The sequence below is a fragment of the Rhinatrema bivittatum genome, chromosome 2 (assembly GCF_901001135.1).
Source record: "Rhinatrema bivittatum chromosome 2, aRhiBiv1.1, whole genome shotgun sequence".
In the NCBI taxonomy this organism is placed as follows: Eukaryota; Metazoa; Chordata; class Amphibia; order Gymnophiona; family Rhinatrematidae; genus Rhinatrema; species Rhinatrema bivittatum.
Window position 1 is genome coordinate 820174069 of NC_042616.1, and position 22500 is coordinate 820196568.

The 22500-nt window shown below is 47.7% G+C and overlaps 1 protein-coding gene across 1 annotated transcript in view; it reads right to left on the minus strand.

Moving 5' to 3' along the window:
- Positions 1 to 2575: 2575 nt before the first annotated feature.
- The window catches only part of LOC115086302 (uncharacterized aarF domain-containing protein kinase 5-like), a 44431-nt gene continuing 24506 nt past the window's right edge, over positions 2576 to 22500 (minus strand). The window contains exon 3 of the mRNA XM_029592736.1: positions 2576 to 3307. Coding sequence (XP_029448596.1) covers positions 3202 to 3307 — 106 coding nt within the window. The 3' untranslated portion in view covers positions 2576 to 3201. The remainder of the gene's footprint in view (positions 3308 to 22500) is intronic.

Below are 22500 nucleotides of genomic sequence, written 5' to 3' on the forward strand. Positions count from 1 at the left end.
TGAGGGAGTGAGGGGTAAAGCCCGGGATAAGCACAGAGGATCCTTAGCTGTGGGGGCGTGAGGGGTAAAGCCTGGGATAAGCACAGAGGATCCTTAGCTGTGAGGGAGTGAGGGGTAAAGCCTGGGATAAGCACAGAGGATCCTTAGCTGTGAGGGAGTGAGGGGTAAAGCCTGGGATAAGCACAGAGGATCCTTAGCTGTGAGGGAGTGAGAGGTAAAGCCTGGGATAAGCACAGAGGATCCTTAGCTGTGAGGGAGTGAGGGGTAAAGCCTGGGATAAGCACAGAGGATCCTTAGCTGTGAGGGAGTGAGGGGTAAAGCCTGGGATAAGCACAGAGGATCCTTAGCTGTGGGGGCGTGAGGGGTAAAGCCTGGGATAAGCACAGAGGATCCTTAGCTGTGAGGGAGTGAGGGGTAAAGCCTGGGATAAGCACAGAGGATCCTTAGCTGTGAGGGAGTGAGAGGTAAAGCCTGGGATAAGCACAGAGGATCCTTAGCTGTGAGGGAGTGAGGGGTAAAGCCTGGGATAAGCACAGAGGATCCTTAGCTGTGAGGGAGTGAGGGGTAAAGCCTGGGATAAGCACAGAGGATCCTTAGCTGTGGGGGAGTGAGGGGTAAAGCCTGGGATAAGCACAGAGGATCCTTAGCTGTGGGGGAGTGAGAGGGTAAAGCCTGGGATAAGCACAGAGGATCCTTACCTGTGGGGGAGTGAGAGGTAAAACCTGGGATAAGCACAGAGGATCCTTAGCTGTGGGGGAGTGAGAGGTAAAGCCTGGGATAAGCACAGAGGATCCTTAGCTGTGAGGGAGTGAGAGGTAAAGCCTGGGATAAGCACAGAGGATCGTTAGCTGTGAGGGAGTGAGGGGTAAAGCCTGGGATAAGCACAGAGGATCCTTAGCTGTGAGGGAGTGAGAGGTAAAGCCTGGGATAAGCACAGAGGATCCTTAGCTGTGAGGGAGTGAGGGGTAAAGCCTGGGATAAGCACAGAGGATCCTTAGCTGTGGGGGAGTGAGGGGTAAAGCCTGGGATAAGCACAGAGGATCCTTAGCTGTGGGGGAGTGAGGGGTAAATCCTGGGATAAGCACAGAGGATCCTTAGCTGTGGGGGAGTGAGGGGTAAAGCCTGGGATAAGCACAGAGGATCCTTAGCTGTGGGGGAGTGAGAGGTAAAGCCTGGGATAAGCACAGAGGATCCTTAGCTGTGGGGGAGTGAGGGGTAAAGCCTGGGATAAGCACAGAGGATCCTTAGCTGTGGGGGAGTGAGGGGTAAAGCCTGGGATAAGCACAGAGGATCCTTAGCTGTGGGGGAGTGAGGGGTAAATCCTGGGATAAGCACAGAGGATCCTTAGCTGTGGGGGAGTGAGGGGTAAAGCCTGGGATAAGCACAGAGGATCCTTAGCTGTGAGGGAGTGAGAGGTAAAGCCTGGGATAAGCACAGAGGATCCTTAGCTGTGGGGGAGTGAGAGGTAAAGCCTGGGATAAGCACAGAGGATCCTTAGCTGGGGGGGAGTGAGAGGTAAAGCCTGGGATAAGCACAGAGGATCCTTAGCTGTGAGGGAGTGAGGGGTAAAGCCTGGGATAAGCACAGAGGATCCTTAGCTGTGGGGGAGTGAGGGGTAAAGCCTGGGATAAGCACAGAGGATCCTTAGCTGTGAGGTAGTGAGAGGTAAAGCCTGGGATAAGCACAGAGGATCCTTAGCTGTGGGGGAGTGAGAGGTAAAGCCTGGGATAAGCACAGAGGATCCTTAGCTGTGGGGGAGTGAGAGGTAAAGCCAGGGATAAGCACAGAGGATCCTTATCTGTGAGGGAGTGAGGGGTAAATCCTGGGATAAGCACAGAGGATCCTTATCTGTGAGGGAGTGAGGGGTAAATCCTGGGATAAACACAGAGGATCCTTAGGTGTGAGGGAGTGAGAGGTAAAGCCTGGGATAAGCACAGAGGATCCTTAGGTGTGAGGGAGTGAGGGGTAAATCCTGGGATAAGCACAGAGGATCCTTATCTGTGAGGGAGTGAGGGGTAAATCCTGGGATAAACACAGAGGATCCTTAGGTGTGAGGGAGTGAGAGGTAAAGCCTGGGATAAGCACAGAGGATCCTTAGGTGTGAGGGAGTGAGGGGTAAAGCCTGGGATAAACACAGAGGATCCTTAGGTGTGAGGGAGTGAGAGGTAAATCCTGGGATAAACACAGAGGATCCTTAGGTGTGAGGGAGTGAGGGGTAAAGCCCGGGATAAGCACGGAGGATCCTTAGCTGTGAGGGAGTGAGAGGTAAAGCCTGGGATAAGCACAGAGGATCCTTAGCTGTGAGGGAGTGAGAGGTAAAGCCCGGGATAAGCACAGAGGATCCTTAGCTGTGAGGGAGTGAGAGGTAAAGCCTGGGATAAGCACAGAGGATCCTTAGCTGGGGGGGAGGGAGGTAAAGCCTGGGATAAGCACAGAGGATCCTTAGCTGTGAGGGAGTGAGAGGTAAAGCCTGGGATAAGCACAGAGGATCCTTAGCTGTGAGGGAGTGAGAGGGTAAAGCCTGGGATAAGCACAGAGGATCCTTAGCTGGGGGGGAGTGAGGGGTAAAGCCTGGGATAAGCACAGAGGATCCTTAGCTGGGGGGGAGTGGGTGGGATAGATCTGCATACACACGATTCAGCTCTGTCTGTTTGTTGGCTGGAGGTTTATGAAAGTAGAGTGGTTTTATTCATGTCATGTACAAAGGAGAGAGAGAGGTATAAGGAATATCTGCTCCAGCTCCTCATAAGAATAAAATCGTTCTTTCTGCATCACTGCAGCTTCTCTTATTTGTGCCCTTTGTGCTTGCCCCTTGCTGCACCAGGTCAGTTGCTGTTATGCTCAGATTGAAACTCTTTTAAATCTTAAACTCTGCCTCTCCCTGCCCTTAGCCTTGGTGATGTTGACCATTTTCTATTGTAAACACATTTCTGGCTTCTTTCCTGAGCTCCTGCAGAGATCATCAGATAGTGAGCGGGAGTAGCCATGGTAAGAGCAGCCTCTCTGACTGATGGGAGCACACAGGGAGGACACAGCCTTGTTGAGAAAGATCAAGTTTTTATTTCCTAGAGAGGTAGCTTAGGGTAATCTGTGAGGCTAAGTGAGAGGAGGAGCTATGAAGGCAGCAGTGGCCCAGCGTCAGCCCTTCCCTCGCATGATTCAGCTGTGTGCGTTCCCGTCCGCTCCTTCCGGGCCTTGGCACTAGGACTGAAGGAATTCTTCAATCTGCTCATTCTGTTGCACGAAACCAGCGTAGACCAGGAAGCGAAGCACCGAGACCGTGAACCGCATGGAGAGCAGCTCTAACCTGCAAGACAAGGGGAAGACGACAGACATTTATTTCATGTGCAGTGTGTGTGTGTAGAAAACAGGAAGATTTCTGCCTAAGAAACTGGTTCAAATTTGTGAAATGTAAAGAAATTAAATCCAAGATATCTGCTTATAGTGGATTAAATAGTAATCTAAAAGCATAATTTAAGTATAGCATACCCAGCCCAATATAAATACAATAAATACATCCTGCACTAACGTTTGCTCATTTTATTCCTCTCATTATTTTACAGACCTCTATCATATCTTCTGCAGGCTGAACAGCCCTAACCTATACAAACATAGAGACATAGAAATGACGGCAGAAGAAGACCAAATGCCATCCAGTCTTCCCAGCAAGCTTTCACACTTATTTTTTTTTCTCTCATACTTATCTGTTACTCTTGGCCCTTATTATTAATCACTTTTTTGTTCTGGTTACCTTCCACCCCCAGCATTAATGTAGAGAGCAGTTCTGGAGCTGTATCTAAGTGAAATATCTAGCTTAATTGGTTAGGAGTGGTAACTGCCGTAATAAGAAAGCTACTCCCATGCTTATTTGTTTACCCAGCTTGTGCCATTCAGTCCTTGTTGGTTGTTATCTGAATATAAATCCTCTTTTCTTTATTCCCCCCTCCCATTGAAGCAGTGAGTTGCGCTGGATATGTATTCCAAGTGAAGTAACAGGCTTAATTGGTTAGGGGTAGTAACTGCCGTAACAAGCAAGCTACACCCATAATTATTTGTTTCCCCAGACTATGTAATTCAGTCCTTGTTGGTTGATGCCTGAATATAAATCCTCTTTTCCTCTTTCCCCCCTGCCGTTGAAGCAGAGAGCTATGCTGAATATGCATTGAAAGCGAAGTATCAGACTTATTTGGTTTGGGGTAGTAACTGCCGCAACAAGCAAGCTACTCCCCGCTTTTTTGTGAATGCAAATCCTGCTATAGTTACACAATGTTAGGTTCCATATTAGGTGCTACAACCCAAGAAAGAGACCTAGGCATCATAGTGGATAACACATTGAAATCGTCAGTCCAGTAGCTATGGCAGTCAAAAAAGCTAACAGAATGTTGGGAATTATTAGAAAGGGAATGGTGAATAAAACGGAAAATGTCATAATGCCTCTGTATCGCTCCATGGTGAGACCGCACCTTGAATACTGTGTACAATTCTGGTCGCCGCATCTCAAAAAAGATATAATTGCGATGGAGAAGGTACAGAGAAGGGCTACCAAAATGATAAGGGGAATGGAACAGCTCCTCTATGAAGGAAGACTAAAGAGGTTAGGACTTTTCAGCTTGGAGAAGAGATGGCTGAGGGGGGATATGAGAGAGGTGTTTAAAATCATGAGAGATCTAGAACGGGTAGATGTGAATCGGTTATTTACTCTTTCAGATAATAGAAAGACTAGGGGGCACTCCATGAAGTTAGCATGTGGCACATTTAAAACTAATCGGAGAAAGTTCTTTTTTTACTCAACGCGCAATTAAACTCTGGAATTTGTTGCCAGAGGATGTGGTTAGTGCAGTTAATTTAGCTGTGTTTAAAAAAGGATTGGATAAGTTCTTGGAGGAGAAGTCCATTACCTGCTATTAATTAAATTGACTTAGAAAATAGCTACTGCTATTACTAGCAACGGTAACATGGAATACACTTAGTTTTTGGGTACTTGCCAGGTTCTTATGGCCTGGATTGGCCACTGTTAGAAACAGGATGCTGGGCTTGATGGACCCTTGGTCTAACCCAGTATGGCATGTTCTTATGTTCTTTTTTTCCACATTTCCTCTTGCTGTTGAAGCATACAGCAATGTTGGAGTTGCATTAACAGTGAGTATGTTTATTGATAAAATGAGGAAAATAGTTAGAAAAAACTGAAAGGTGCAGCTGCAAAGGTTAAAAGTGTTCAACAGACTTGGACATTGTTTAAAAATACAATCCTAGAGGCGCAGTCCATATGTATTCCATACATTAAGAAAGTTGGAAGGAAGGCAAAACGATTACCGTCATGATTAAAAGGTGAGGTGAAAGAAGCTATTTTAGCCAAAAAAAATTCTTCAAAAATTGGAAGAAGGATCCATCTGAAGAAAATAGGATAAAACATAAGCATTGTCAAGTTAAGTGTAAAACATTGATAAGACAGGCGGAGAGAGAATTTGAAATTAAGTTGGCCATAGAAGCAAAAACTCATAATAAACACTTTTAAAAATATATCCAAAGCAAGAAACCTGTGAGGGAGTCGGTTGGTCCATTAGATGACCGAGGGGTTAAAGGGGCTCTTGGGGAAGATAAGGCCATTACAGAAAGACTAAATGAATTCTTTGCTTCCGTGTTTACTAATGAGGATGTTGGGGAGATACCAGTTCCGGAGATGGTTTTCAGGGGTGATGAGTCAGATGAACTAAACGAAATCACTGTGAACCTGGAAGATGTAGTAGGCCAGATTGACAAACTAAAGAGTAGCAAATCACCTGGACCGGATGGTATGCATCCTAGGGTACTGAAGGAACTCAAAAATGAAGTTTCTGATCTATTAGTTATAATTTGTAACCTATCATTAAAATCATCCATTGTACCTGAAGACTGGAGGGTGGCCAATGTAACCCCAATATTTAAAAAAGGCTCCAGGGGCGATCCGGGTAACTATAGACCAGTGGACCTAACTTCAGTGCCGGGAAAAATAGTGGAAACTATTCTGAAGATCAAAATCGTAGAGCATATAGAAAGACATGGTTTAATGGAACACAGTCAACATGGATTTACCCAAGGGAAGTCTTGCCTCACAAATCTGCTTCAGTTTTTTGAAGGGGTTAATAAACATATGGATAAAGGTGAATCGGTAGATGTAGTTATTATTAAAGCTCTGTTGTAAAAGCTGGGAGTTAGCAATCTGTTATTAGAGCTCTGTTGTTAAAGTTGAGAGTAGCAGTCTGTTATTAACGGAGTTGCTGGATATTATTTAGAATAGTTGTAGGTGGATCCTTGGACCAGTGGCAGGTGACCACGCCCACGGGGGAGATCCCGAGAGGGACCACTGGTCAGGCTTAGTCTTGGAGACAGACACACACGTTCTTTTATTAGACAATCCCGTAGTTTTTCTCTGCTGGAGAAAATCTTCTAGAGAAGAACAAACAGGGATGTAAGGCTTTTGAGTCTCCTGTTTGGCTCAACACAGCCCCTACACCCTCATCTGAAGCATCGACTTTTACAATAAAGGGCTTGTTGGGGTCTGGATGCCGTAAGCACGGTTCCATGGAGAACGCAGTCTTTAATTTCTCGAATGCGGAAAATAGCCTCTGCTGACCAATTTGAGATGCTGGTCATCGCAGTCAAGGGTAAAGTTAAAGAAGAATAGTCCTTTATGAAGCTTCGGTAGTTGTTGGTGAACCCCAGGAATCTCCTTAAAGCCAGGTTGGTAGGTTGGGATCAATTCTTGATACTTTCAAGTTTGTGAGGGTCCATTTGGAAGCCCTTCTTTGACACTATGTAGCCTAGAAAAGGCACTGAGCCTTTGTGAAATTCACACTTAGCGAGTTCGGTGTACAGCCGATGTTCATAGAGATGGTGAAGTACTTGCTTGACATCTGCAATGTGGGTGTCCAAATCCTGGGAGAAGATTAAAATGTTTTCCAGGTATACCACAACGTTCTTGTACAGCAGGCTGACCACAGTACATGCAAAGGCCGTGCTTCTTCCGAAATCTTCTCTCTTTAGAAGTCTAATGTCCATGACCAAGTTGCATCGGTTCATCTTTATCAGCAGCAGAAATTACTGGAACCTTTCGAGGTGCAGGTACAGAGCTAGCCTGAGTCAACCCAGATAACATCTTAGGCCAGAGTTCCTTCACCTTGTCCCGGAGCCAGTGATCAATCTGAGTGGCCAAGGCTACTAATTCGTCCAGCGAGTCAGGTGTTTCACGAGCAGCCAGCTCATCTTTAAAACGGGTATCCAGGCCTCTGCAAAAGAGAGTCTTAAGACATTTCGGGTCCCAGCAAAGTTCTGCCGCATGAGTTTTAAACTCTATGGCAAATTCAGCTAATGATTTGTTGCCTTGCTTCAATTTCACCAAATCAAAATCGGCTACAGAAGTTCGAGCAGGGTTATTGAAAACGGATTTAAATAAGTCCATAAATCCTTCTATGTCCTGCAAAATAGGGTCCTTATGTTCCCACAAAATAGATGCTCAAGACAAGGCCCTATCATCCAAGTAGGAAAGGATGTAGGTAGTCTTGGAGAAAGCAGTAGGAAATAAAGATGGTTGTAAGGTAAAGTGCATGCAGCACTGGTTTAAAAAGCCCCGGGTCTTCTGTATTTCTCTGGCGAAGCAGATCGGAGCCGCCAGTGGTACAGCAGTCTTTAAAGTTACCTCCTGTAACTGACCTTCATGGTTAGAAGCAGTGCTTTGAACCTTCTGTGTTTGTAGCTGATGAAAAGCTGAAGTAAGTTTTTCCAAGGCGTCCTGTTGTTCCGCAATGCGCTGGGCCAGGCCCGGTATAGCCTGTAAAGCATTGAGTTGTGCTGGATCCATGAAGTTAGCCGGAACCCTGGAGACAAGTTGGATCCTTGGAGTTAGCAATCTGTTATTAAAGTTCTGTTGTAAAAGCTGGGAGATAGCAATCTATTATTAGAGCTCTGTTGTTAAAGCCGAGAGTGGCAGTCTGTTATTAACGGAATAGCTGGATATAGCAATCTATTATTATTTAGAATAGTTGTGGGTGGATCCTTGGACCAGTGGCAGGTGACCATGCCCACGCCCAGGCCCAGGCCAGCCCAGGCTTAGTATAGGAGACAGACACACACTAGTTCTTTTATTAGACAATATATTAAACCACCAGAGGTGACAGTAGTGAGCTGGAAGCGCCCGGCTGGGCTGTAGTCCCTCAGGTATTGGAACAGTGATCCCAAGGTGGCTGAGCTGTAGAGAAACTAAGAAAGTGAGTAGATAGGATATGTAGAGTTCTGGAACAAGTCCTTGATGATAACACTCACGCCATAGTCTCTTGAGGCAGCCCAAGAGTTGGAATGCAGTAGGCCCTCGAGGAGCGAGTACCTGATTCCAGGGAAAACTCTGAGAGATAGATGGAAACTCACTAATGTTATAAGCATTGATGACTTCTTAGCAGAAGTGGTATTCAGTAGCAGGTCTGGGACGTGGGCCCTCGAAGAGCGAGTACCGGTTCCGGATTGCGACCTGAAAAGAAAGAGAGAGCGAGGCCCCCGAGGAGCAGGTACCTCTAGTGAAGTCCGAGGAGGCAGAGTAGCTAGGGTTGCGGAGAGCGAATCCCATCTGCAGCGATCTGGAGGAAGCTAGGTAAACCAATCCCTTGCTAACTCGTCTTGTTAGTGAAAACTGAGACCTTAAATATCTGGAGCTGATGACGTCATCTCAGGGGGTCGCCCCTGAGGTTCACGCCAACGCCGGTACATCAGTCGGGCCGCGTGCGCCCTTAGGCATCTGGTCAACATGGCGGCTTGCAGCGTCGAGCCAGTTCGGGAGCGCCGGAGGAAGTCGGCCTGGAGACGCCACAGCAGCTAGCCTTCCATCAACCCCGGAGGGAGTCGCCAACGAGGTAAAGTGGGCAGAGCAGAGACGTTGGACAGCGACGGACAAAACAGTAGTGTATTTGGATTTTCAGAAGGCATTTGACAAAGTCCCTCATGAGAGGCTTCTACGAAAACTAAAAAGTCATGGGATAGGAGGTGATGTCCATTCGTGGATTACAAGCTGGTTAAAAGACAGGAAACAGAGAGTAGGATTAAATGGTCAATTTTCTCAGTGGAAAAGGGTAAACAGTGGAGTGCCTCAGGGATCTGTACTTGGACCGGTGCTTTTCAATATATATATAAATGATCTGGAAAGGAATACAACGAGTGAGGTTATCAAATTTGCAGATGATACAAAATTATTCAGAGTAGTTAAATCACATGCAGACTGTGATACATTACAGGAGGACCTTGCAAGACTGGAAGATTGCGCATCCAAATGGCAGATGAAATTTAATATGGGCAAGTGCAAGGTGATGCATATAGGGAAAAATAACCCTTGCTGTAGTTACACAATGTTAGGTTCCATATTAGGAGCTACCACCCAGGAAAGAGATCTAGGCATCATAGTGGATAATACTTTAAAATTGTTGGCTCAGTGTGCAGCAGTCAAAAAAGCAAACAGAATGTTAGGAATTATTAGGAAGAGAATGCTTAATAAAACGGAAAATGTCAGACCAAGGGTCCATCAAGCCCAGCATCCTGTTTCCAACAGTGGCCAAACCAGGTCCATTTCTTTTCTAGTAATTCCTAACATTCTGTTTGCTTTTTGCTGGCTGCTGCACACTGAGCCGAGCATTTCAAATTATCCAAACCAACCCCTAATAGAGTGGGACTCTCCCAGACCTGACCTCAAGTCACCTGAGCCAAACGCTACCTCATCTGGTCCTGGATATCCAGACGATAGTGCTTTGTAAAGGAATGAAAGGAGGCCCATGTAGCAGGTCTACAAATCTCATCTGGGGAAATGAAATGAAGTTCAGTCCATGACAAAACTTGAGCTCTGGATAATTGATCCCTAAATCCTATGCAAGCTGAACCTATCGCCTCCTTAATTTATCTCGCATGGAAGCTGCTGAACACGAAAAGATAAACCAACATCAGAAAATCATTGGTCAACTTCAGATATCTACGCAAAATCCTGTACATGCTCAAACGATGCAATTGATGATAATGTGCTGGACAAGACTCCCTCTGACATGAAAGAACTACAGACTGGTTAAGGTGGAACTGCGAGACCGCCCTGGGAAGAAAGGAAGGAACCATATGGATCACCACCACCTCATTAAGAATTTCAAAACAGCTCTCTGCAGGATAAAGCCTGTAGCTCAGAATTCCTTCTAGCCAAATTATTGGCTACCAGAAAAACTGTCTGCAAAGTAAGGTTCTTACATCAAGCTTTCCTAAATGGCTCAAAGGGCATCCCACTTAAGGAATTTAGAATCAAATTTAGATTTCATGAAGGTTCTAACTCTCTTCTAGGAGACCAAATATGCTTAGCACCCTTAAGGAAACGTGACAGATTTGGGTGAGAAGCCAATAGCCTACCCATAAGCAGCCTTCCTCACCATGAACTCTTGACCTGTACACCAGGCTTCAAACATCCTCTGAATAACTCTTCTTAATCAGATGTGCCTTTTCAAGGGCCATACCACAAGACAAAATAGAGCTGGATCACCATGTACCTATGGGCCCTGACACAACAAGCCCCTGTCCTAAGGTAACACCTAGAGCTCTCCATCCAACAGTCCTACCAGATCTGCATGCCAAGGGTGTCTGGGCCCATTGGGAACCACTAAAAACATTCAGCCTCAATGCCTCTCTATCTTCTTTCATGCTGCCTGACAAGGGACATGGAATAAGCACATACAGGATCCTCTGAAGTGGCCATTCTTGAATCAGGGCATCGATTTCATTCTTTCTTCTGATAAAACAATCTAGTATTGCTGCTGGTAGCCATCAAGCCCATCTCTGGTCCTCCCCTCCAATCTATCTAGGAGAATGCCACTTTCAACAGAGAGCACTGTCCTGGATCCCAGAGTATTCTGGCTCAGAAATTCCACCTGAACGTTGCTATTTCTGCCATGTTGGCTGCCAAGAGCATTCTTAGATGTTTTTCCATCCACTATTGCGAAAGGTGCCGGGGGATCCACATGTATTAGTGGAGTCTTGGCTCCCAGCACCAGTGCCAGTGGGGAACGCTTCGGTGTCCCGGGTCAAGAGGGTGATGGGGCCCCTCTTCTTCCCGGGACTTCCTGGCCGGTGGTTCTGTCAATGCTGATGTCGATGGCTTGTCAGTGGCAGCATCGGAAGAAGGGTCACGTCGATGGCAGTGGCGGTGTTTCTCCCAATGCTCGGTCCAGTCCTTCTTAGTCACCGAGGAGGAAGATGTCGATGCCTTCAAACATGAAGAGGCTGGTGAAAGATGGTCACCGGTGTCTCGATGGCGCTGAGACTTTGATGGCGACTGAGTCATTGAAGAGGAAAGTTTTCAACTCTGTGTAGCCTTGACTGGAGTAGACTGAGACACTCTCTTAAAAAGGTGTTCCATCTTTTCCAAGCGGGCCCTGCGGCCTCTTGGTGCCATCTGGGCACAGCTAGTGCACAGTTGGACGTCGTGAGTGGGCCTTAAGCACAAGACACATACTTCGTGAGGGTCCATAATGGACATGGTCCTCGGGTACTCGGGGCACTTTCGGAACCCGGTCGCCATTTTTTTTTTTAATAAGAAAGGCGGTGCACGGTCGGTGGCCATCGAGCACCGAAGAAAGCACCACTGGGAACCAGCTGCAAAGGACGAATTAAACTTACCGCGTCAACGGAGGTCGGCGGTCAATGGGGGACCCCGGGATGGGGGAAAATGTGGAGATTTTTTAAATACGTTTCCATGAGGAAAAAGTTGTGAGGAATGCTCACAGAGCTCCAGAAATTCGTGAGGCTACTGCTGCGTGGAAAAAAAGAGACTGAAGGGGGACCCCTGCTGGATGCTGGGCATGCTCAGTGTGCCAGTCAAAGTTCTAGAAACTTTGACAAAAGTGTTCCGTGATTAGGCTCCATCCTGATGATGTCACCCATATGTGAGGACTAACATCCTGCTTGTCCTAGGAGCATATCATAATTTTGTATCGCTCCATGGTGAGGCCACACTTGGGAGTACTGAGTTTAATTTTGCTTGCTGCATCTCAAAAAAGAGAGTTATATTGGAAAAGGTACAGAGAAGGACAACCAAAATGAAACGAGAATGGAACAGCTCTCCTACAATGAAAGGCTAAAGAGTTTGGGGCTATTCAGCTTGGAGAAAAGATAACTGAGGAGACATATGATAGAGCTCTATAAAATCAGGAGTGGAATAGAACGTGTAAATGTAAATTGGTTATTTACTCTTTTAAAAAAAATATAAAGACTAGGGGGCACTCCATGAAGTTCGTAAGTAGCACATTCAAAACAAATTGGAGAAAATTCTTTTTCAGTTGATGCACAATTAAGCTCTCAAATTCATTGCCGGAGGATGTGGTTAAGGCAGTTATCACAACTGGATTTAGAAATGGTTTGGACAAGATCGTGGAAAAGAAGTCCATAAACTATCAATAACCAAGTAGACTTGGGAAATAGCCATTACTTGTCACTGTGTGATAGCAGCATGGAATCTCTCTACCCCTTGGGATGCTGCCAAGTACCTGTGGCCTGGATTGTTCATTGTTGGAAAAAGGATACTGGGCTTGATGGACCCTCAGTCTGACACAATATGCTACCGTTAAGAGAAACATGGGGGTAGTCTACATGGTGCAGCAGATACTACCATCAGATGCTTGCTGGCCAGACTGGATAGACCATTTGGTCCTTTACTGCCATATTACTATGTTAGATCTGGTGTTCTATCAGGAGATGGGTTTCCAAAATTAGTCACCTACAAGTTATTGATTTATTGTTGTGAGATCATGCATGGATTGTTTTTCAGTTTGACGATGACAGTAAACCAGGGTTTCGGAACGTGACCCCATTTTAGCTCTTGAAAATTCACATGACCCTAGAGGACCACCAAAATAAATTAGCAGAGGTGCAGTTCCCCTCAACAATCACTCCATTTTCACCTTCCCTGCATTCTAGCTGATCTCTTCGCACAACCGCCACCCCCTCCTCCTAGTCAAGTCTTACACCCCCATCTCCTCTCACCTCCAATCCATTTTTATAACCCCAACAGATCTTCCTTTTCTCTCACATCCCAGCCTCCCCTCCAACCTTTCGCTCACATCCCATGCAGTTGACCCCCACTCATGCCCAGCTCCTCTATTACACTACCCAGTTGAATTGTTTTCCAGTTTTGTTTTAAATTATATGTATGCAATTAATGCTTGGTTATTCACTAATGACTTGGCACTTAATGCTTTTATGGCAAAAGTCCACTGCAGGGAGTTTTATTTACTGGAGGTAGTTCCCTATCCCCAGAGGACTCACAGTCTTAGTTTGCACCTGAGGCAATAGAGCCCAAGCCATTAGACTTCTCCTCCATAGATTATGTGCAGGCACAAATCCAGATAAAGACCGAGGCAATAAATCTGGCTATTGGGATGGATTCTGGGTTGATTTTTAGGCCTCATATAAAGCAAATGGTAAAGAGTTCCTTTTATAAGCTCAGGCTATTAAAAAGGAGACTGACTAAGGATTGGTTTAGAACTGTTTTACAATCAATACTGTTTGGACAGTTGGACTATTATAATAGTCTGTATATTGGGTTGCCTAAAACTCAGATGAGAGCCCTGCAATGAATACAGCATGCTGCAGCAAGATTAATTTCAGGTGTAGATAGCAGTGGTCACGATACAATTTAAGATCTTAGTGATACATAGATACATAGAAATGACGGCAGAAAAAGACCAATCGGCCCATCCAGTCTGCCCAGCAAGCTCCCACACTTATCTGTTTCACCGACCACCAAGTTCAGACCCTTGTTGGTAACTGTTTGATTCAAATTTCCTGCCACCCCCTGCCATTGATGCAGAGAGTAATGTTGGAGTTGCATCAAAGGTGAACATAAGACTTAATGGTTAAGGGTAGTAACTGCCGCATCATGGAAGTTACCCCGATGCTTGTTTACCCAGACTGCACAGATCAATGCCTTGCTGGTTGTTGTCTGAATGTAAATCCTCTTTTCCATATTTCACCCTTCCGTTGAAGCAGAGAGCAATGCTGTATATGCATTCAAAGTGAAGTATCAGGTTTAATTGGTTTAGGGTAGTAACCGCCACAATAAGCAAGCTACCCCCACGCTTATTTGTTTACCCAGATTGTGAAGTTCAGTCCTTGCTGGTTGTTGTCTGAATGCAAATCCTCTTTTCCACATTTCTCCTTGCCGTTGAAGCAGAGAGCAACGCTGTATATGCATTCAAAGTGAAGTATCAGGCTTAATTGGTTTAGGGTAGTAACCACCACAATAAGCAAGCTACCCCCACGCTTATTTGTTTACCCAGATTGTGAAGTTCAGTCCTTGTTGGTTGTTGTCTGAATGCAAATCCTCTTTTCCACATTTCTCCTTGCCGTTGAAGCAGAGAGCAATGTTGGAGTTGCATTAACCATGTGAAGGCTTATTGAGTAAGGGTAGTAATCACCAGGTAGTAGCCACCATTCCAGCAAGCCACTCCCATGGCTCTTCTCTTCATTCCCATCCTCTAGCTTTTATGGATCCACAGTGTTTATCCCATGCCCCTTTGAAATCCTTCACAGTTTTAGTCTTAACCACTTCCTCCGGAAGGGCATTCCAGGCATCCATCACCCTCTCCGTGAAGAAATACTTCCTGACATTGATTCTGAGTCTTCCTACCTGGAGTTTCAAATCGTGACCTTTTCCAACGGAAAAGGTTTGTTGTTGACCATGGATCATTAAAACCTTTCAAGTATCTGAAAGTCTGTATCATATCACCCCTGCTCCTCCTCTCCTCCAGAGTATACATATTTAGGTTCTTCAATCTCTTCTCATAAGTCATTTTATGAAGACCATACACCTTTTTGGTCGCCCTTCTCTGGACTGCCTCCATCTTGTCTCTGTCCCTTCGGAGATACGGTCTCCAGAACTGAACACAGTACTCCAGGTGAGGCCTCACCAAGGACCTGTACAAGGGGATAATCACTTCCCTTTTCTTACTCAATATTCCTCTCTCTATACAGCCCAGCATTCTTCTGGCTTTAGCTATCGCCTTGTCACATTGTTTCGCCGACTTCAGATCGTTAGACACTATCACCCCAAGGTCTCTCTCCTGCTCCGTGCACACCAGCCCCCTTCATCCCCCACTGAATACAGTTCTTTCGGATTTCCACATCCCATATGCATGACTCTGTACTTCTTGGCATTGAATCTCAGCTGCCATATATTCGACCAGTCTTCCAGCTTCCTTAAATCCCGTCTCATTCTCTCCACTCCTTCCGGCGTGTCCACTCTGTTGCAGATCTTAGTATCATCTGCAAACAGACAAACCTTACCTTCTATCTCGTCTGCTATGTCGCTCACAAAGATATTGAACAGGACCGGTCCCAACACTGATCCTTGCAGCACTCCGCTTAACACCGCTCTCTCTTCAGAGAGAGTTCCATTTACCATCACACATTGTCTTCTGTCCGTCAACCAGTTTGCAATCCAGGTCACCACCTCGGCACTCACTCCTAAGCTTCTCATTTTATTCACCAGTCTCCTGTGCGGGACCATATCAAAAGCTTTGCTGAACTCCTGCTTGTGTGGCCTCTCGGGAGGAAAGCTCTGATGAAGACAGGCTGCAGGCTATCACAGTCCAGATCCCATGTGAGGAAGGGTAGTACAAAAATCTCCTCACTAGCATTAAAAGGGAAACTATTTCAAACTTCAACCAAAAAGTTTTCCTTTAAGGCGGTGATGGCAAACTCCAGTCCTTGACTGCCACAAACAGGACAGGTTTTCACGATATCTACAACGAATACGCATGAGAAACATTTACATGCAGTGCCTCCATTGTATGCAAATCTATCTCATGCATATTCATTGCGAATATCCTGAAAACCTGGGCTGTTTTGTGGCACTCAAGGTCTGAAGTTCACCATCACTGCTCTAAGGTAAGGAGTCATTCAGGCCCCTTCGCTGACGGGGAGGAGCACCCAGATCTAATCACCCCTAACCCAGGGATTAGGGCTTGTCTCTCTCCAAAATGGGCCAGGGTCTCACCCCACAAACACCAGAACAAAATCCTTATAATTCTAACAAAAGTCTCTTCCCCAAGCAGGGGGAAGATCTTCAAGGGCAGGGATGCACTTCAAGGTATCTCCTCTTTCATAAAATGCCCTAACTAAAACCAGCTCTTCACTCGTCAAAATGTAAACCAAAAGCCCACACTGGCTCCCAGCCTAGACACCTTTTCTGGGCAGGGATCAAACCACCACAGCAATCCTCGAGGGGAGGTGCTGTAGGAAATGGTTTCTCCCTCCTTGCTGTTAACCCCAGGGCAGGGATCTAGGGTCATGTGGTGGAGACCTAGGGGCTTCCTTACTCGTATATAGCTCCCACATTGTACATGGCCTTCCTGGCAGAGATCTGGAGAAAGGAAGACATTAAGAGGTTTAGGAAACAAGTAAATGCATTGGTTTTTAGGGAAGCATAACAGGTGTTAAGGGCAGTAACTGCTGCTCCGTGCAGGTTACCCCCATGTTTCTGTTAAGGGCAGTAACTGCCGCTCCGTGCAGGTTACCCCATGTTTCTGTTAAGGGCAGTAACTGCCACTCCACGCAGGTTACCCCATGTTTCTGTTAAGGGCAGTAACTGCCGCTCCGTGCAGGTTACCCCCATGTTTCTGTTAAGGGTAGTAACTGCCGCTCCACGCAGGTTACCCCATGTTTCTGTTAAGGGCAGTAACTGCCGCTCCGTGCAGGTTACCCCATGTTTCTGTTAAGGATAGTAACTGCCGCTCCGTGCAGGTTACCCCCATGTTTCTGTTAAGGGCAGTAACTGCTCCTCTGTGCAGGTTACCTCCATGTTTCTGTTAAGGGCAGTGACTGCCGCTCCGTGCAGGTTACCCCCATGTTTCTTTTAAGGGCAGTAACTGCCGCTCCGTGCAGGTTACCCCCATGTTTCTGTTAAGGGCAGTAACTGCCGCTCCGTGCAGGTTACCCCATGTTTCTGTTAAGGGCAGTAACTGCCACTCCACGCAGGTCACCCCCATGTTTCTGTTAAGGGCAGTAACTGCCGCTCCATGCAGGTTACCCCATGTTTCTGTTAAGGGCAGTAACTGCCGCTCCGTGCAGGTTACCCCCATGTTTCTGTTAAGGGCAGTAACTGCCGCTCCATGCAGGTTACACCCATGTTTCTGTTAAGGGCAGTAACTGCCGCTCCATGCAGGTTACACCCATGTTTCTGTTAAGGGCAGTAACTGCCGCTCCATGCAGGTTACCCCCATGTTTCTGTTAAGGGCAGTAACTGCCGCTCCATGCAGGTTACCTCCATGTTTCTGTTAAGGGTAGTATCTGCCGCACCGTGCAGGTTACCCCCATGTTTCTGTTAAGGGCAGTAACTGCCGCTCCGTGCAGGTTACCCCCATGTTTCTGTTAAGGGCAGTAACTGCCGCTCCGTGCAGGTTACCCCCATGTTTCTGTTAAGGGCAGTAACTGCCGCTCCATGCAGGTTACCTCCATGTTTCTGTTAAGGGTAGTAACTGCCGCTCCGTGCAGGTTATCCCCATGTTTCTGTTAAGGGTAGTAACTGCCGCTCCGTGCAGGTTACCCCCATGTTTCTTTTAAGGGCAGTAACTGCCGCTCCGTGCAGGTTACCCCCATGTTTCTGTTAAGGGCAGTAACTGCCGCTCCGTGCAGGTTACCCCCATGTTTCTGTTAAGGGCAGTAACTGCCGCTCCGTGCAGGTTACCCCATGTTTCTGTTAAGGGCAGTAACTGCCACTCCACGCAGGTCACCCCCATGTTTCTGTTAAGGGCAGTAACTGCCGCTCCATGCAGGTTACCCCATGTTTCTGTTAAGGGCAGTAACTGCCGCTCCGTGCAGGTTACCCCCATGTTTCTGTTAAGGGCAGTAACTGCCGCTCCATGCAGGTTACACCCATGTTTCTGTTAAGGGCAGTAACTGCCGCTCCATGCAGGTTACACCCATGTTTCTGTTAAGGGCAGTAACTGCCGCTCCATGCAGGTTACCCCCATGTTTCTGTTAAGGGCAGTAACTGCCGCTCCATGCAGGTTACCTCCATGTTTCTGTTAAGGGTAGTATCTGCCGCACCGTGCAGGTTACCCCCATGTTTCTGTTAAGGGCAGTAACTGCCGCTCCGTGCAGGTTACCCCCATGTTTCTGTTAAGGGCAGTAACTGCCGCTCCATGCAGGTTACCTCCATGTTTCTGTTAAGGGTAGTAACTGCCGCTCCGTGCAGGTTATCCCCATGTTTCTGTTAAGGGTAGTAACTGCCGCTCCGTGCAGGTTACCCCCATGTTTCTGTTAAGGGTAGTAACTGCTGCTCCATGCAGGTTACCCCCATGTTTCTGTTAAGGGCAGTAACTGCCGCTCCGTGCAGGTTACCCCATGTTTCTGTTAAGGATAGTAACTGCCGCTCCGTGCAGGTTACCCCCATTTTCTGTTAAGGGCAGTAACTGCCGCTCCGTGCAGGTTATCCCCATGTTTCTGTTAAGGGTAGTAACTGCCGCTCCGTGCAGGTTACCCCCATGTTTCTGTTAAGGGTAGTAACTGCTGCTCCATGCAGGTTACCCCCATGTTTCTGTTAAGGGCAGTAACTGCCGCTCCGTGCAGGTTACCCCATGTTTCTGTTAAGGATAGTAACTGCCGCTCCGTGCAGGTTACCCCATGTTTCTGTTAAGGATAGTAACTGCCGCTCCGTGCAGGTTACCCCCATGTTTCTGTTAAGGGCAGTAACTGCCGCTCCGTGCAGGTTACCCCATGTTTCTGTTAAGGATAGTAACTGCCGCTCCGTGCAGGTTACCCCCATTTTCTGTTAAGGGCAGTAACTGCCGCTCCGTGCAGGTTACCCCCATGTTTCTGTTAAGGGCAGTAACTGCCGCTCCGTGCAGGTTACTCCATATTTCTGTTAAGGGCAGTAACTGCCGCTCCGTGCAGGTTACCCTATGTTTCTGTTAAGGGCAGTAACTGCCGCTCCGTGCAGGTTACCCCCATGCCTTCTGTTAAGGGTATTAACTGCCGTTCCGTGCAGGTTACCCCCATGTTTCTGTTAAGGGTAGTAACTGCCGCTCCGTGCAGGTTACCCCCATGCCTTCTGTTAAGGATAGTAACTGCCGCTCCGTGCAGGTTACCCCCATGTTTCTGTTAAGGTTAGTAACTGCCGCTCCGTGCAGGTTACCCCCATGCCTTCTGTTAAGGATAGTAACTGCCGCTCCGTGCAGGTTACCCCCATGTTTCTGTTAAGGGTAGTAACTGCTGCTCCATGCAGGTTACCCCCATGCCTTCTGTTAAGGATAGTAACTGCCGCTCCGTGCAGGTTACCCCCATGTTTCTGTTAAGGTTAGTAACTGCCGCTCCGTGCAGGTTACCCCCATGTTTCTGTTAAGGGTAGTAACTGCTGCTCCATGCAGGTTACCCCCATGCCTTCTGTTAAGGATAGTAACTGCCGCTCCGTGCAGGTTACCCCCATGTTTCTGTTAAGGTTAGTAACTGCTGCTCCGTGCAGGTTACCCCCATGTTTCTGTTAAGGGCAGTAACTGCCGCTTCGTGCAGGTTACCCCCATGTTTCTGTTAAGGGCAGTAACTGCCGCTCCGTGCAGGTTACCCCCATGTTTCTGTTAAGGGTAGTAACTGTCGCTCCGTGCAGGTTACCCCCATGCCTTCTGTTAAGGGCAGTAACTGCCGCTCCGTGCAGGTTACCCCCATGTTTCTGTTAAGGGCAGTAACTGCCGCTCCGTGCAGGTTACCCCCATGTTTCTGTTAAGGATAGTAACTGCCGCTCCGTGCGGGTTACCCCCATGTTTCTGTTAAGGGTAGTAACTGCCGCTCCGTGCGGGTTACCCCCTTGTTTCTGTTAAGGGTAGTAACTGCCGCTCTGTGCGGGTTACCCCCATGTTTCTGTTAAGGGTAGTAACTGCCATTCCATGCAGGTTACCCCCATGTTTCTGTTAAGGGTAGTAACTGCCGCTCCGTGCAGGTTACCCCCATGTTTCTGTTAAGGTAGTAACTGCCGCTCCGTGCAGGTTACCCCCATGCCTTCTGTTAAGGGTAGTAACTGCCACTCCATGCAGGTTACCCCCATGTTTCTGTTAAGGGCAGTAACTGCCGCTCCATGCAGGTTACCCCCATGTTTCTGTTAAGGGCAGTAACTGCCGCTCCATGCAGGTTACCTCCATGTTTCTGTTAAGGGTAGTATCTGCCGCACCGTGCAGGTTACCCCCATGTTTCTGTTAAGGGCAGTAACTGCCGCTCCGTGCAGGTTACCCCCATGTTTCTGTTAAGGGCAGTAACTGCCGCTCCATGCAGGTTACCTCCATGTTTCTGTTAAGGGTAGTAACTGCCGCTCCGTGCAGGTTATCCCCATGTTTCTGTTAAGGGTAGTAACTGCCGCTCCGTGCAGGTTACCCCCATGTTTCTGTTAAGGGTAGTAACTGCTGCTCCATGCAGGTTACCCCCATGTTTCTGTTAAGGGCAGTAACTGCCGCTCCGTGCAGGTTACCCCATGTTTCTGTTAAGGATAGTAACTGCCGCTCCGTGCAGGTTACCCCCATTTTCTGTTAAGGGCAGTAACTGCCGCTCCGTGCAGGTTACCCCCATGTTTCTGTTAAGGGCAGTAACTGCCGCTCCGTGCAGGTTACTCCATATTTCTGTTAAGGGCAGTAACTGCCGCTCCGTGCAGGTTACCCTATGTTTCTGTTAAGGGCAGTAACTGCCGCTCCGTGCAGGTTACCCCCATGCCTTCTGTTAAGGGTATTAACTGCCGTTCCGTGCAGGTTACCCCCCATGTTTCTGTTAAGGGTAGTAACTGCCGCTCCGTGCAGGTTACCCCCATGCCTTCTGTTAAGGATAGTAACTGCCGCTCCGTGCAGGTTACCCCCATGTTTCTGTTAAGTGCAGTAACTGCCGCTCTGTGCAGGTTACCCCCGTGTTTCTGTTAAGGATAGTAACTGCTGCTCCGTGCAGGTTACCCCCATGTTTCTGTTAAGGGTAGTAACTGCCGCTCCGTGCAGGTTACCCCCATGCCTTCTGTTAAGGATAGTAACTGCCGCTCCGTGCAGGTTACCCCCATGTTTCTGTTAAGGTTAGTAACTGCCGCTCCGTGCAGGTTACCCCCATGTTTCTGTTAAGGGTAGTAACTGCTGCTCCATGCAGGTTACCCCCATGCCTTCTGTTAAGGATAGTAACTGCCGCTCCGTGCAGGTTACCCCCATGTTTCTGTTAAGGTTAGTAACTGCTGCCTCCGTGCAGGTTACCCCCATGTTTCTGTTAAGGGCAGTAACTGCCGCTCCGTGCAGGTTACCCCCATGTTTCTGTTAAGGGCAGTAACTGCCGCTCCGTGCAGGTTACCCCCATGTTTCTGTTAAGGGTAGTAACTGTCGCTCCATGCAGGTTACCCCCATGCCTTCTGTTAAGGGCAGTAACTGCCGCTCCGTGCAGGTTACCCCCATGTTTTCTGTTAAGGGCAGTAACTGCCGCTCCGTGCAGGTTACCCCCATGTTTCTGTTAAGGGTAGTAACTGCCGCTCCGTGCGGGTTACCCCCATGTTTCTGTTAAGGGTAGCAACTGCCGCTCCGTGCGGGTTACCCCCTTGTTTCTGTTAAGGGTAGTAACTGCCGCTCTGTGCGGGTTACCCCCATGTTTCTGTTAAGGGTAGTAACTGCCATTCCATGCAGGTTACCCCCATGTTTCTGTTAAGGGTAGTAACTGCCGCTCCATGCAGGTTACCCCCATGTTTCTGTTAAGGGTAGTAACTGCCGCTCCGTGCAGGTTACCCCCATGTTTCTGTTAAGGTAGTAACTGCCGCTCCGTGCAGGTTACCCCCATGCCTTCTGTTAAGGGTAGTAACTGCCACTCCATGCAGGTTACCCCCATGTTTCTGTTAAGGGTAGTAACTGCCGCTCCGTGCAGGTTACCCCCATGTTTCTGTTAAGGGCAGTAACTGCCGCTCCGTGCAGGTTACCCCCATGTTTCTGTTAAGGGCAGTAACTGCCGCTCCGTGCAGGTTACCCCATGTTTCTGTTAAGGATAGTAACTGCCGCTCCGTGCAGGTTACCCCCATTTTCTGTTAAGGGCAGTAACTGCCGCTCCGTGCAGGTTATCCCCATGTTTCTGTTAAGGGTAGTAACTGCCGCTCCGTGCAGGTTACCCCCATGTTTCTGTTAAGGGTAGTAACTGCTGCTCCATGCAGGTTACCCCCATGTTTCTGTTAAGGGCAGTAACTGCCGCTCCGTGCAGGTTACCCCATGTTTCTGTTAAGGATAGTAACTGCCGCTCCGTGCAGGTTACCCCCATGTTTCTGTTAAGGGCAGTAACTGCCGCTCCGTGCAGGTTACCCCATGTTTCTGTTAAGGATAGTAACTGCCGCTCCGTGCAGGTTACCCCCATTTTCTGTTAAGGGCAGTAACTGCCGCTCCGTGCAGGTTACCCCCATGTTTTCTGTTAAGGGCAGTAACTGCCGCTCCGTGCAGGTTACCCCCATGTTTCTGTTAAGGGCAGTAACTG